Below are 14,511 nucleotides of genomic sequence, written 5' to 3'. Positions count from 1 at the left end.
TTAGGTATCTAATAGCCACATACTTACTTTTCTCTTTTATGGATCTATAATGTATAAAGTTTCCGTGTTCTTAATCTTATTTTAAAAGTGTTCTCATTTGATTGGACCCTCTCTACTCTAAGTACAAAGACTGTACAGGTACAGGAGACCAGAGGGATTTATATATACTCTTTAACAAACTTCAATATAAATACACTTGTGATCTAGTAAGTTTAAAGCTCGAAGTTTTCCACCAAACTTTTAGTTGATAGAATGGTCAGATGAAGTAGGTTTTTGTAGACTAACCAAGGAGTAGTAAGCTCCACTCGGCCCTTTCGCTAGCAATGAACCATGGTTTCCTTTCTCCACCACTTTCCCCTTATCCAAAACCGCAATTGTGTCACAGCTTTGAATGGTACTTAGCCTATGTGCCACGACCACACTTGTCCGTCCCACCATCATTTTCTCGAGTGCATCCTGCACTACTTTTTCTGATTGACTATCTAGTGCACTAGTGGCTTCGTCCAGTAATAAAACAGGGGGTTTTTTCAGTATGGCACGGGCTATAGCAATGCGCTGCTTTTGTCCTCCAGAGAGTTGTACTCCGCGATCACCACACCATGTGTCATACCCATCTTTCAAAACTGTAATAAAGTCATGAGCATTGGCTGCTTTTGCAGCTTCTAGGATCTCTGACTCACTAACTTCCTTGGAAGCCCCATATGTGATGTTTTTACGTATGGTGCCAGCGAACAATGCCGGCTCTTGGCTTACAAGGGCAATGGATTTCCTTAGAGTTCTTAAATGGTACAATCTTATATCTCTTCCATCGACTTTCACAACCCCTTTAACCGGGTCATAGAAGCGCTCGATCAACCCAATTATGGTAGATTTCCCTGACCCACTTTGTCCAACCAATGCAGTTGATTTCCCAGCTTGAATATTAATGGAGAAACCCTTAAATATCATGACGTCAGGACGTGCTGGGTATGCAAAGTCAACATCACATATCTCTATATGGCCTGTTATGATCTCAGACTTCTTACCATGAGGATCCTCAGGCTCTATCAAGCTGTAACGGTCCAATACCGCAAACACAGACTGCACTGCATCAGATCCTTTTGCTAGATCATTTGTCATTGTCCCAGCATCCGCGATGACCCTGCCTGTGCTTGCTAAGATCATAAGTGTTTGGAAAAACGCCTTTGACCCCAAATGACCTTCACTAATCAACTTCCCACCATACCAAAAGTCTAGAGCCCGAGTACAAGCCATAACACTTTGAGAAAACCCAAGCCCGAATCCAGCATACCAAGCCTGCTTGATGCTCTCACGCATTGGTGCTTTTTGGGTCTCTTCTAGCATTTTGATGATTCGTGTTTGAGATGAAAAGGCAGTGACCGTACGTAAATTTGAAACAGCTTCGGCTGCTAGCTTGCTGCTTTCATCTTGTGACTTCATGACTTTTTGTGACATGTTCTTTAACAAAACTCGTTTGCAATAGAAACAAACAATTATTAGTGGCTGAACCGTAATCATAATTAATGCCAATCTCCAAGCAATTACCAAACCCATCGTGCAAGCAATGATCACTGCAGAGAGTGTTTGAATAAGAAGAGCACTCCGATCACCCACCAATGACCGAACCTGTAAAATCATTGTTGAGAAAATGTTATTTCAACTGACATGCACACAAGTACTTGCAAGTAAAACGAGTGCTTACCACATTGGCATCTTTCGCGAGTCTTGAACAAATGGCTCCACTTGAATTTTCATCCTCATCGAACCACCCTATTTCAAAGGTGAGTATCTTTGACAACATCTTTTCTCGGACTCTCTTAGTTAATTGCTCGCCCATGGATGCAAAGTTATAATGTTGAATGATATTGATTACCATTGAGAAGATGGCCAAACCAACGAAACACAACGTATATATCATAGTTTTATGCTCGATGTCATCATGATCCGGCAAAAAATATACAGATACCATTGACCCTAATGCAAAACAATAGAGTGGTTGAACTGCACCAAATAGAATTGCACCAATACTTCCTAACGACGCCTCCTTCCATTCAGGGCCGTTCATTGCCAGAAGCCTCTTATAAGACGGAACAGGAACTTCTTGCCTGGCCTGCAAGGGGGAGATCTCTCCTCTGCCATGGTTGAACGAGCTAGCAGAGGTTGACTGCTTCACCATTGACTGCTTAAGGCTACTCGTGTTGTGGGCATCAAATGTTGAGGTAACTAAAGATGGTCCGGGCAGGTAGGGGTTAATGGGTTCGTCATTTTTCATAAATTCCTGTAGGCGAACGAGTGATGTGTAAAAGCCATTTTCAAGTTGAATGAGGTCTTCATGGGACCCCGACTCGACCACCTGACCATCCTGGACCACAACTATTATGTCTGCATTTCTAATAGTCGAGAGACGGTGAGCAATGACAATAGTGGTTCTACCAACAGCCGCATGGTCCAGTGCTTCCTGAACTACTCGTTCTGATTCTGTATCGAGTGCACTTGTTGCCTCGTCCAAAAGAAGGATACGAGGCGACTTGATTATTGCACGGGCAATAGCAATTCTTTGTTTTTGTCCACCTGAAATTTGAACCCCTCTTTCACCAACCTGTTATTCGCACAAACTAAAATAATCAGATTGTAATTACTTAGAGTAAGATGTTATGTATATGTAGTTATGTAACTGCTAGACATGTATATAAATATTCCAGTTTCCATAAGGCCATAAACATGCGCATGTTCTATATGTGTATTAAAGTGGTAATCTGAAAAGGAGTTCTATATAGGGGAGGTTCATGTTATTTTAAGTTACATTATTATGATATTATATTTTACTAGATAAGCGCCCTCACGATGCGGCGCCGATGGTTGTGGCGACGAGCGATGTTGAGTAGTGTAGGTTATTCAAGTATTGATAATTGATGTAAAAGGTCTAGTATGGTTATTTTACGAGTTAAAGGATAAATATTGTAAATTAATTAATGGAGAGTATTTTTGATAGACTATGTGTTTTAGCTGTTAGAGATGTTGATAATTTAAGGCCATTTTAGAAAGATCAAAGCTGCAAGTTAAAGGGAGGGAGGAGAGATAAAGTTACTCTTAAATTAATAAGGAGTTAATGTTGTTTAGGAAAATGATAATGAGTGATTTATACTTGTTGGCGGTTCCCTAATGGTGTGAAGTACTTATTAGCTTCACGCCACCAAGTGTAATATTTAGGGTGTTTGTGTGTGTTTTTCATTAGGGTTTTAGGTGAATCCTTTGAGAGGTATTTATAGATCCCTTGGGAAGAATCCAGAAGCTGGAACGTTAACGGCTACGATAACGTCCTAAAGTAGCCGTTATCATTGGACAGACGTGTAACAAACTATGGCCTAAAGGTACAAGTACGGGTCTGATACACTAGTTTTTGTAAAATAAATAAAGGAATAAAGATTTAGCATCAATTGTCAAATAGTAATAGTTTAGGGGGGTGTTTTGTAATATTTCGATTAGTCGTTGTAACCGTTTTTGGGTTGTTAAATACCCGATCATGAGCTAATATACATTTTCAGCTTTGATTGAACTAATTCTCTCTCCGAAATTTCTGCATCATTTTGGTATCAGAGCCAGTAACCGCTCCGGTTAAGCTCAGATTCCGATCAAAATTCCGGTGGAAGTCTTCTTCTCCGGTGATTCTTCCTACAGTTTCCGACGAAATTCTCTTCTATCGACAAAATTTCGTCTTCTTTTTATCAATTTACGATGGTTCAAACACGGGAAACGTCTGAAGTAGAGCGTTTAACGAAGGAATTATCACTTTCTCAAGATCAGATCATCACTATGAAGGCGGCGATCGAAAATCTGCAGAAATCTATGGCGGCGATGCAGAATTCCGGCCAATTGATAAACCTAGCAGATGAATCTCGAATTAACCATAACCGTTTCACTAAAATTGAGTTTCCGAAGTTTGAGGGAGATGATGTGGATGATTGGATATACAAGTGTGAGCATTTCTTTAATATTGATGCCACACCTGAAACGTCCAAAATCCGTTATGCTGCTATACACATGACTGGACGAGCATTATCTTGGCATCAAGGTTACATGAAATCTAGTGGAAAAACTATGGAAGATATAACTTGGAATGAATACTCCAGGTCAGCCATGGCTAGATTTAGTACCACACACATGGAGGATGCCATGGGAACGTTGAAGGCTTTGACTCAAGATGGAGAACTGGATGTTTACTGTGATCAGTTTGACAGATTGCTCAATAAGGTAACTCTTTGTGAAGAATATGTTGTTAGTATTTTTGTGGAAGGACTTAAACCTGATATTAAGTGCTACTTGAAAATGTTTAAGCCCAAAACATTAAGAGATGCTTATTCTTTAGCCAAGATACAGGATCAAGCCAATAAAATGTTGGGGAAATCACATGTAGGAAATTATGCCTCTAGCAGTAGGAATGCTAGTTCTATTCCTAAGTATTCTAGTTTTGGTAATGTTGGAAAACCTCCTCTATTGGCCACACCAGTTAATTCTGCTCCAAACAATGCTATTGTACCAAGAAAAGTGAATAATAAATTTTTTGAGGAAAAAGGAGCAAAGGGAGAGTGTTTTTGGTGTAATGAAAAGTTTGTTCAAGGCCATAGTAAGGTGTGTAAAGGAAAAAAATAACTTTTCTTGGTAGAAGTAGAAGAGGAAATGGAAGAGGAGGTGGATAATGTCACTTTGGCAAATACTGCAGTCAGTGTGCAGGGGAACCCACAGATTTCACTCAATGCCATTATGGGCATCCCTTCTTATTCCACAATGCAGATTTTGGGAACAATAGGAACTAGGAATCTACACATTCTAGTTGATGGTGGATCTACTCATAATTTCATGAGTAAAGTATTGGGTGAGAAATTGAAATGCCTCTTGCTGGAAATTCCCAATATAAATGTTACTGTGGCCAATGGTAATAAGATGGATTGTGTCAAATTATGTAAGGATTTCCAATGGTGCATGCAAGGGAATTGGTACACTGCAGACATGTTACTCATTGAGCTTAATAACTATGACATTGTCTTAGGAGTGCAGTGGTTAGAAACACTCAATGATATCATATGGAACTTAAAAAATTTAACCATGAAATTCCATGTGGGAGATCAAGAATTTCAACTCAAAGGGGTGGTCCAACATGGTGTCCACTTATGTTCCATGGAGAAGATATCATCTCTTCTGCAGACTCCTGAGAATGTGGTACAGGCTCAACTTTACACTCTGCAGGATGCATCTAGTTATCAACCACTAAATAAGCCTACTTTGACTGAGTTTACTAGTGATGAGGAATTGAAAATTTTGCTTGAGAATTATGCAGATGTCTTTGAAGTACCCACTGGATTACCTCCATCTAGAGAATGTGACCATAAAATACTGCTGAAGGATGAGAAATTAAATCTTAACTTGAAACCTTATAGGTATCCTAGAGCACAAAAAGATGTGATAGAACAAATGACACAGGAACTACTTGATTCAGGGGTAATCAAGCATAGTACAAGTTGTTTTGTTGCTCCAGTAGTCTTGGTGAAGAAAAAGGATGGCTCTTGGAGAATGTGTATAGACTACAGGAAGCTGAATGACAATACAGTCAAAGATGTTTATCCCATTCCCCTAATAGAAGAATTATTGGATGGAGCAAAATATTTTTCCAAGTTGGATCTCAGGTCTGGATATCATCAAATAAGAATGTTTGAGGAAGATGTACACAAGACAGCATTCAAAACTCATCAAGGTCATTTTGAATTTCTGGTATTACCTTTTGGACTGACTAACGCACCTGCAACTTTCCAGTCTCTCATGAACCTGACTTTTAAGGAAGTTATGAGGAAATGTACGCTGGTTTTTTTTGATGATATATTAGTCTACAGTCAGGATTTGAAGCAACACCTTCTAGACTTGGAAAAAGTTTTGCAACTAATGAGGGAAAATTTCCTTAAAGCAAAGAAATCAAAATGTTCTTTTGCTGGCACAAGGGTAGAATATTTGGGCCATGTGATCACTGCAGATGGGGTATCCACTGATCCTGCAAAATTAGTGGCCATTAAGCAGTGGCCTATGCCAACAACTGTGAAGCAATTGAGAGGATTTTTGGGTCTCACTGGCTACTACAGAAGATTTATTAAGAATTATGGTCTTAAAGCTACACCATTAACCGACTTATTGAAGAAATATGGGTTCCAATGGTCTGCAACAGCTCAGTTAGCATTTGATGATATGAAAGAGACACTGACTAATCCTCCTGTGTTAAAATTACCCAATTTTTCAAAAACATTTGTTGTGGAGACTGATGCTTCATCAAAGGGGTTGGGGGCAGTATTGATGCAAGAAGGACATCCAATTGCTTTTATCAGCAAGGCTCTTTCTGCAAGACAACAAGCACTTTCTGTGTACGAAAAGGAGCTTCTTGCAATAATTTTGGCAGTCAAGCAATGGCACCACTATTTATCTACAACTCACTTCATCATTAAGACTGATCACCAGAGCCTTAAACATCTCTTGGAGCAGAAAATAGTTACACCCTTACAACAAAAATGGCTTTCTAAGTTGTTGGGCTATGACTATGAGATTTCATATAAGAAAGGAGCAGATAATGTGGCTGCTGATGCTTTGTCAAAGGTTCAAGGGATGACTGTATTGGAAATGAGTATAAGTTCTTTGGATGGGTTATTATGGGAAAAGATTAAGAATTCTTGGCAGATGGATACAGAAGTTCAGGAATTAATCAAGAAAATTGAACAAGGTCATTCAATAAAAAACAGAACTTGGGATGGTGTGGTTCTAAAAAGAAAGAACAAACTGTGGATTGCCAAAGATTTGGAATTAAGGAAGGAAATTATGAAATTTTGTCATTCATCTGCAGCAGGGGGGCATTCTGGTGTGGTTCCCACCTTGAAGAAAATTAAAGATTTGTTCTATTGGAAAGGGTGCAATAAGGATGTGCACAAATTCATCAAAGAATGCTCAGAATGCCAGAGATCTAAGTATGAGAATGTGTCTTATCCAGGATTGATGCAACCCCTACCAGTGGCACAATCTATTTTTACAGATATTTCTCTAGATTTCATCTCTGGATTCCCAAAGGTTCATGGAAAAGACACAGTGTTGGTGGTGGTTGACAGATTGACTAAATATGGCCACTTCATTCCATTACAACATCCTTATACAGCAGTTTCAGTGGCTAAAGTTTATTTGGATAACGTATTCAAAATACATGAAAATCCAGTGAATATTGTGTCTGACAGGGATCCTATTTATGAGCAAATTCTGGCAGGAATTAATGAGATTGCAGGGAATAACTCTTTCAATGTCTTCTGCTTACCATCCACAATATGATGGTCAAACAAAAGTACTAAACAGATGTCTGGAAACCTATCTTAGAAGTATGTGTATGGAAGATCCATTGCAGTGGGTTCATTGGCTGCCTTTGGCTCAATGGTGGTATAACTCCACTTGGCATTCCTCTATTCAAATGTCACCTCATGAAGCTCTTTTTGGCATCAAACCTCCTGTCCACCTACCTTACATACCTGGGGATACTGCAATTGCTGCAGTGGAAGATTTGCATAGGTCCAGAGAACACATGATTCAAAAGCTTAAAATGAATTTGCATTCTGCAAGGAATAGGATGAAGCAAATGGCTGACAAACAAAGAACTGATAGAGAATTCAAGGAATGAGATATGGTTTTGGTCAAACTGCACCCATTTGCTCAACAATCTTTGAAGAAACACCATAATAGGAAGTTGTCTCCTAAGTACTTTGGCCCATTTCAGGTTTTGCAGAGGATTGGGAAGGTTGCATACAAGCTGGCTTTACCTCCAGAGGCTCAAATGCATCATACATTTCATGTGTCTCTTCTTAAACAGGCGCATGGTTTTAATCTGCCAGTTATTCCGTTGCCCCAAACTAGGAAATGGTCTCTCCATCCTAGATCTATTTTGGACAGGAAAATAGAGAAAAAAGGCAACAAAGCTGTAGTGAAGGTTCTTATCCATTGGGAAGGGCTCCCCATTACTCATGCTTCATGGGAGTCTGCTGAGGAGATTCAGGCTCGTTACCCTGATTTCGCTTTTTGAGGACAAAAAAGTTCTTAAGGAAGGGGTATTTGATACACTAGTTTTTGTAAAATAAATAAAGGAATAAAGATTTAGCATCAATTGTCAAATAGTAATAGTTTAGGGGGGTGTTTTGTAATATTTTGATTAGTCGTTGTAACCGTTTTTGGGTTGTTAAATACCCGATCATGAGCTAATATACATTTTCAGCTTTGATTGAACTACTTCTCTCTCTCTTTCCGAAATTTCTGCATCAAGGTCGTACGTACTAGTGCACGTTCTAATTTGTACTGTTTGTTTGTGGGCTGACGCAGCCTTTGCTAGCCAACTGGCGGAGCCTATGGGCTGAGCTTAATGTGTTTATCTTCCGGCCTTTGCCTTAATGAAGGCTCCGGCTCATCATTAGTATGCGTAATTCGGAGGGTCAAGGATGGTACATCATCAAAAATGCTTTATAAAAAGGATAAATTATACTTCAATAATGCTCTTAAAAAATTCTACATTATGTGTAATCAAAGTAAAATAATCATATATTATTCTTTGGAGTTGACAATTGCAACATGCGGAAAGAAAGATATATTCATCGTGAAAAGTATATAAAATTAGTCATTGATATATTAGTAATATTTGTGATTATGTGCAGTGTCATGGGTGTATATTAAATAAGAAAGATGTGATGTAGCGTTAATGTGATTGATAAGGACAAGATGAGGAAGAGATCATCGTTGAGAGAGGCATAATTGACTTCAATGTAGGGATCTAACGTTGTACTGTTTTTTTAAATACTTTTTCCTTCATTGGAACTCATTTCATCATTTTCACTCTAGAATGTAGAAACTACCATGGTCCAAGTATGACACATAGGCCTGAGGCAATTGAGAGATGAAGTTGTGATAAAGTATGTGCAACACATACAATCATTAATAACCACATTGGAACTCTTTTTTCCTAACTTTCTCACGTTGAAGGAAGGGTGAAATAAATACCTGAGTGTCATAGGCCTGAGGCAATTGAGAGATGAAGTTATGAGCATTTGAAGCTTTTGCAGCTTCAGTGACTTCTTCCATAATTGCATCTTCCTTGCCAAAAAGTATGTTCTCTTTGATAGTGGTCGCGAATAGAGTAGGCTCTTGACTTACCAATCCCATTTGCGATCTTAGCCATTTTAGTTGAAGCTTATCAATCCTCACCCCATCTATACAAATATCACCTCCTTGGGGATCATAAAACCTCTGCAACAAGGCAATCACTGTTGATTTACCAGACCCGCTCCCACCAACCAATGCCACAGTCATCCCCGCTGGAACGTGTAAGTTAAAGTCTTTGAATATCCTTGATTCCGGCCTTGATGGGTAAGCAAATCTTACATTCTTAAATTCCACTACTCCACATACTTTTTGTAATATCTTCCCTTCCATGTTCTCTGAATCAATTTCCGGAACTCTTTTGATCACTTCTCTTATGCTTTCGCTTGCAGCCATTGCATCGGAAAAGTACTTCACATTAGACAATCCAGAACCGAGTGATCTGTCATTATCAAACTACTAAGAAATACTTTTTTTAAGGTGAAAAAAACATATTAATATCAAACATTCATCTTACAATCTTCTACTTATTAGTCTTTTGGACATATCCCAAACAACTAACAAGTAGCAGTGACACTAATTACATCAAAATTCTGCCAACTCTAAGATTCCAAACCAGAAACTCAACCTCAAGACTCACTAATTCACCTATATATAGAAACGGTCTCCCAGCAGCCCAACAGACCCTGTTATGCTAAATCATTCACCAACTTTGGTTTTTTTTTTTCTTTTTTTGAACGGCCACCAACTTCGGTTTTATTCCTCTCACTTCTCATACACCCTTATCGCTTGCTCAGGTCTACCAACTCTTCAGCCTCATGAGCCTCAATCTTATGTTGTCAAGTATTAAGACATACTTTAAAAAGCTCATGTTTAGAAAACGACAATACATAATCTAAATAAGCACGTGAATAAGCTATCACCTCAAATTGAGAAGGATATCAAAAATTTAGTCAAATATGACATTAGTTCGGCTTTCATTTCACATAGGCAAAAAATGTGACTTGATTGCACAAATTTTGTCTCCTTATTCTATAAAAGTTTAATAATTAATAATTGGTAGCAGAAAACCTTACAGTCCACCGATGGTGATGGCAACCTCAACAGCAAACACAGTCCCTCCGTTAGCTCCATGATACATCACCAACCGACTACCGTACCAAGACATGAAAGACCATATGGCAAAAACCAGACCATTGCTTCCAATTGCCACTCCTTTAGCCAATCCTTGCTTTAAACCTAACTTCACAGTCCCTTGAAGGGCAGCAGAGTACTCAGTCATGGCCTTGTGTTCGCCCACAAACGAATAAACTGTCCTGATCGAAGAAATAGCCTGTTCGGCCACATTACCAGCCTTGTTATACTCCTCCCTAATCTTTCTTGATAAGCTCATCAAAATCCTTCCATAAATTAACCCGGGTATAACCAAAACTAAAATAAATGGAAACGCAACAATTGCGAGCCTCCATAGCAATATAAATGCTACAATATATGCCCCAACAAATATTGAGATATTCATCAAAAACATTGGCACCTGCAAAAAAAAATCATGCTTATTAACTGGCCGGAAATAATAGACTAAGAGAACGAAAAAAGTACCTTTTCGCTGATAAATTCTTGAATAACTAGGCTATCACTAGAAACACTTGCAATTATCTCGGATGTGCTTGTGACATTTAAATCGAAATACGCTACTTCTTGCCTTAAAACTGCTTTCAAATAACTTGATCTCAATCGTGATGTCTGCCTCTCTGCTGTTCTTGCCCAACAATATCCCTCTACACATTAAAATAGTCCATTATTTTTATAGCTTAATTTAGTCCCAGAATTTTCATTTCTGAGAAAAAACCAAATATAGTAACAAACAATTGTGCATCGAACATCCTGTATAAAACTTACCTAGAAAACAGGCAACCCATATCCCAATAGCCATGTAGCAAAGATATACAGCATTCTGTAAACATATATTTATTACCCAATTAAATTTCTTGTCCAAAATAAATGTAAACTTGAATTGACTTGTTTTCCTTGGGTTAAACTTTACTTGACTTAAATTATATACTATATATATGTGTGTATGTAAAATTGACCTGGTTTATTTGGTCGATGAATGTATCCATAGATAAAGAAGATGAATCACCAATACTATTCATAATTTTACTAGTGATAAGTAACATAGTTGGCGTAGAAATTCCATCTGCGATCGCACCTAAAAGTCCAAGAGTCATCAAGACCATATCAGCACCATCAGCATGCATGAAAATCGATCGTAACGATCCATTCTTGGCCTTCCTATTTGTATCTGTTCCCTGTTTACTCATCCTATACTCATAAAAGTTATAAAGTTGACTCAAAGATATATTAGAGACACAAGAGCAGATGACAGATTGGAGATTTTAAGGTAAGTGAAAGAATGTAGTGAATGTATTTATGTATTGAATGTATGAGGTAAGTATGGACTGATATTCGGTAAACTTTGAGAGTTTTGGTTTAATTAGGGGAATGGAAATGGAAAAGATAAAGGAAATGCTAAGGAATGCAAAGGAATGCAAAGAGTATTACATTACTATTAATGATGTTTGGTTAAATTAGTTTAATGTACAGACATATAAAATATATAGAATTCTATTTAATAAGTGTAAAAATAACTATAACTATTTATTTAAAAGTTCTAATCTATCTCTCTAATAAAGCAAGGTTCTTAACTTAAACCTTTTAAAAAAAGTTTGCCACATGGCAATCTCTCCCTCTTCCTTATCAAATATTCCGTCAAAACTTATGTTTAAGAAAATAAAATTAAAATTAATAAAAAAGCAAAATAATAAAAGATTATACCCTAATAGGCTATTTTTATCTTCTACTTCTACATTCTGCATCCCAAAACCATTTATATTTAAAGGTAAGTAATATGTTTTTATATTAAAGGTAAGTAATATGCTTGGTTAATTTCTATTTGGTTGTCTTTTTGTTCGCTATTCGATCAATTTTTTTTGTCCTGAATATATACCGGGTTTCATGTATAATTTCAGAAATCATTTATTTAGTTTATGTATATATATATATGGTATTATTTTTATTATTATTATTATTCTTTTAGTTTGGATTTTTTTTTTTTTTTTGCCTTTTTAATTTGATTTTCACATATATTTGTTTGATAAAAAATAATGTGATGCACACTAAATGTTTGATACTTTGATATACTGATTAATTGGTTTTTTTTATTGTTTTATACATCTAAAGAAGACATGATTTTCGATGGAATCGATATCCAAGCTAAGTTTTTTTTTCTCTCGCTCTCTTTTTTGAGGGGTTCAATATTGTGTGGTATTCAAATTTGAGATATATATGATCTTTATTCTTTAGTTATGTGAAGTTTGTATATCTAAAAACATATTTGTACTCCCGATTTTTTGAGTTATATTGTGAATTTGAAACTAACAGGTAGCCATAGTAGATATTATTCATTTCATACTTTGTCGGTCTTGAAAATTGATATACAGTTTTTTATCCTCAACGCTCAACTTTTATTTTAAGATTTGTGATATTAACCCCTTCCCTGTCAACACATTTCCTGCCTACTTAGACTAACCCGTTTGGCCCGTCTAAACAACTTGATTATGTAGGATATTTTGGCTTTAAGGGATAGAGCTTAGTCAATGTAACCACTATCCATTGGTGGAGGTGTATATGTTCATTTTTCTTTAAAACATACCTGAAAAACATCAAAAACTGAACCAACATGGAACAAGCTTTAGTATGATTTGAAGCAACATAATTACTTATCTCAAATATGACACATGGATAGTAAGTTGAGACAATGGATTCAACTTTTATTCTGTTTATTGTATAGTACTAAGTATTTTGTGTTTAATTTCATATAAATAGAAAGCCCTTTTTTGTGTGTTACACAGTTAACATGTTAACACTGTTATCAATATGACAATACGAGATAGATGGAATATTTAGATGGCCATTAGCCCGGTCACTAGAATTGGACACACAATGATGTTGGTGGTGCAACTTTCGGGTAAAAGATCAATTTAGATAGTTTACATTTCTTTGATGTTAGTTTAAGTATGACCTGTTAAGAATCAACTTCATGATAATGATGGAAATTATGCAAATTAATTTGAATTTAAGTACTTGAAGATATATATATCTTCTGGTAGTTTAACATCTATATTTTGATTTGAGTTCATATGATGTTATAGAAAATTTGTTCTCACTATGGGTCCTCCTTTTGATATTATATTGCGTGATTATGTATCAGATTCGAATGGTTGAAGTTAAGGTGGGTGAGAGCAGTAGTAGCAAATACGGACGGACAACAATTGGATTTGAGTTGTGATCAAGATAAAGATGAAGAAATAACTCTGGTTGATGCTAATGTTTTAAGATTTACCCAGGATGGGAGAATGTGTTTGCAGAAGTCATACCCTTAGCTAACTAAATATACATTCGAAATCGCTGAACACCCTCATCTTCAGCTTCCACAGCTGCCTCTACTCACCCCTGCAAACAAAAACCTACTCACAATAGATGATGCAGTGGAGCGAGAGATATCTAAGAAGGTTGTAGTCTTTAGAAGTGTAGAAGACGAGTGAAGTAAACCCCCACCCCGGGTAGGGACAACAACCAGTTACATCAATCAAATTCTAAATGTGGATTTGAGGTTAATGCTTTGAGTTTTTGATATAAATTAAATTTGTAGTTTTGACTTGGCGTTGTGATGAACCGCATTGGTTGAGTTTTATAATATAGTTATTTTATACATAAAAGTCTTTTTATGATGAATATGGTTGGAAAATTGGAATGGTAATATGACGGTACGAGTGTGATATAAGACGGCTTAAAGTTGGAATTGAGTCCACGAGAGAATGAGTTGCATTAAATTGTATGCTGTTGTTTTTTGTTACAAGTTTGTATTTCCTATGACGGATTTACATGGTCACTTTTAGTTGTGGTCACTACTAAGAAATTTTATAGCATTGTGTTTGTTGATGTGTTTATTTTTACATATATTTCCTCTTCTTTGTCCTCATATCAAATTCTCATGTAGATAAAACATACATAACGGAAATCTATTTAAATGTATGTATTTACGAAACTTTTTTTAAAATACCCGGGTTGATTAGCTAGTTATATTCATATATCGATGTATCATTCATACATAGCATATTTATAACTATAACTATAATAATTAATAATTAATATATAAATTAGTATTACTAATTTACTAGTACACCGAACGTGCTGGAATGATATATAAAATGCGTATGTATTCCAAATTATGGCAAATGAATAATATTGTTTTTTTGAAACCATATTAGGTGTAGTTACCACTTTTAGAACGAA

At 36.6% G+C, this 14,511-nt stretch overlaps 1 protein-coding gene across 1 annotated transcript; it reads right to left on the bottom strand.

Annotated features, from left to right (window-relative positions):
• Positions 1-240: 240 nt before the first annotated feature.
• On the bottom strand, positions 241-11,477 carry LOC122602777 (ABC transporter B family member 15-like). Its single transcript, XM_043775374.1, has 7 exons — positions 11,247-11,477; positions 11,056-11,110; positions 10,756-10,934; positions 10,233-10,690; positions 9,058-9,598; positions 1,703-2,599; positions 241-1,626 (listed from the first exon to the last, which is right to left on the bottom strand). The coding sequence occupies exons 1-7, from the start codon at positions 11,475-11,477 to the stop codon at positions 241-243; spliced, it is 3,747 nt and encodes a 1,248-aa protein (XP_043631309.1).
• Between the last annotated feature and the right edge of the window lie 3,034 nt (positions 11,478-14,511).

The sequence above is a fragment of the Erigeron canadensis genome, chromosome 6, assembly GCF_010389155.1.
Source record: "Erigeron canadensis isolate Cc75 chromosome 6, C_canadensis_v1, whole genome shotgun sequence".
Classification (NCBI taxonomy): Eukaryota; Viridiplantae; Streptophyta; class Magnoliopsida; order Asterales; family Asteraceae; genus Erigeron; species Erigeron canadensis.
Note: the sequence above shows the minus strand (reverse complement) of the source record. Positions and strands in the feature narration are given on the sequence as shown.

Bases quoted from the DNA above. Each gene is read 5' to 3' on its own strand.
- LOC122602777 (XM_043775374.1), bottom strand. From the start codon at position 11,477: ATGAGTAAACAGGGAACAGATACAAATAGGAAGGCCAAGAATGGATCG. The intron at 11,111-11,246 runs GTCAATTTTACA...ATATGTTTACAG, and splicing joins TCATCGACCAAATAAACCAG to AATGCTGTATATCTTTGCTA. The intron at 2,600-9,057 runs GTATTTATTTCA...TGCGAATAACAG, and splicing joins CTCAGGCCTATGACACTCAG to GTTGGTGAAAGAGGGGTTCA.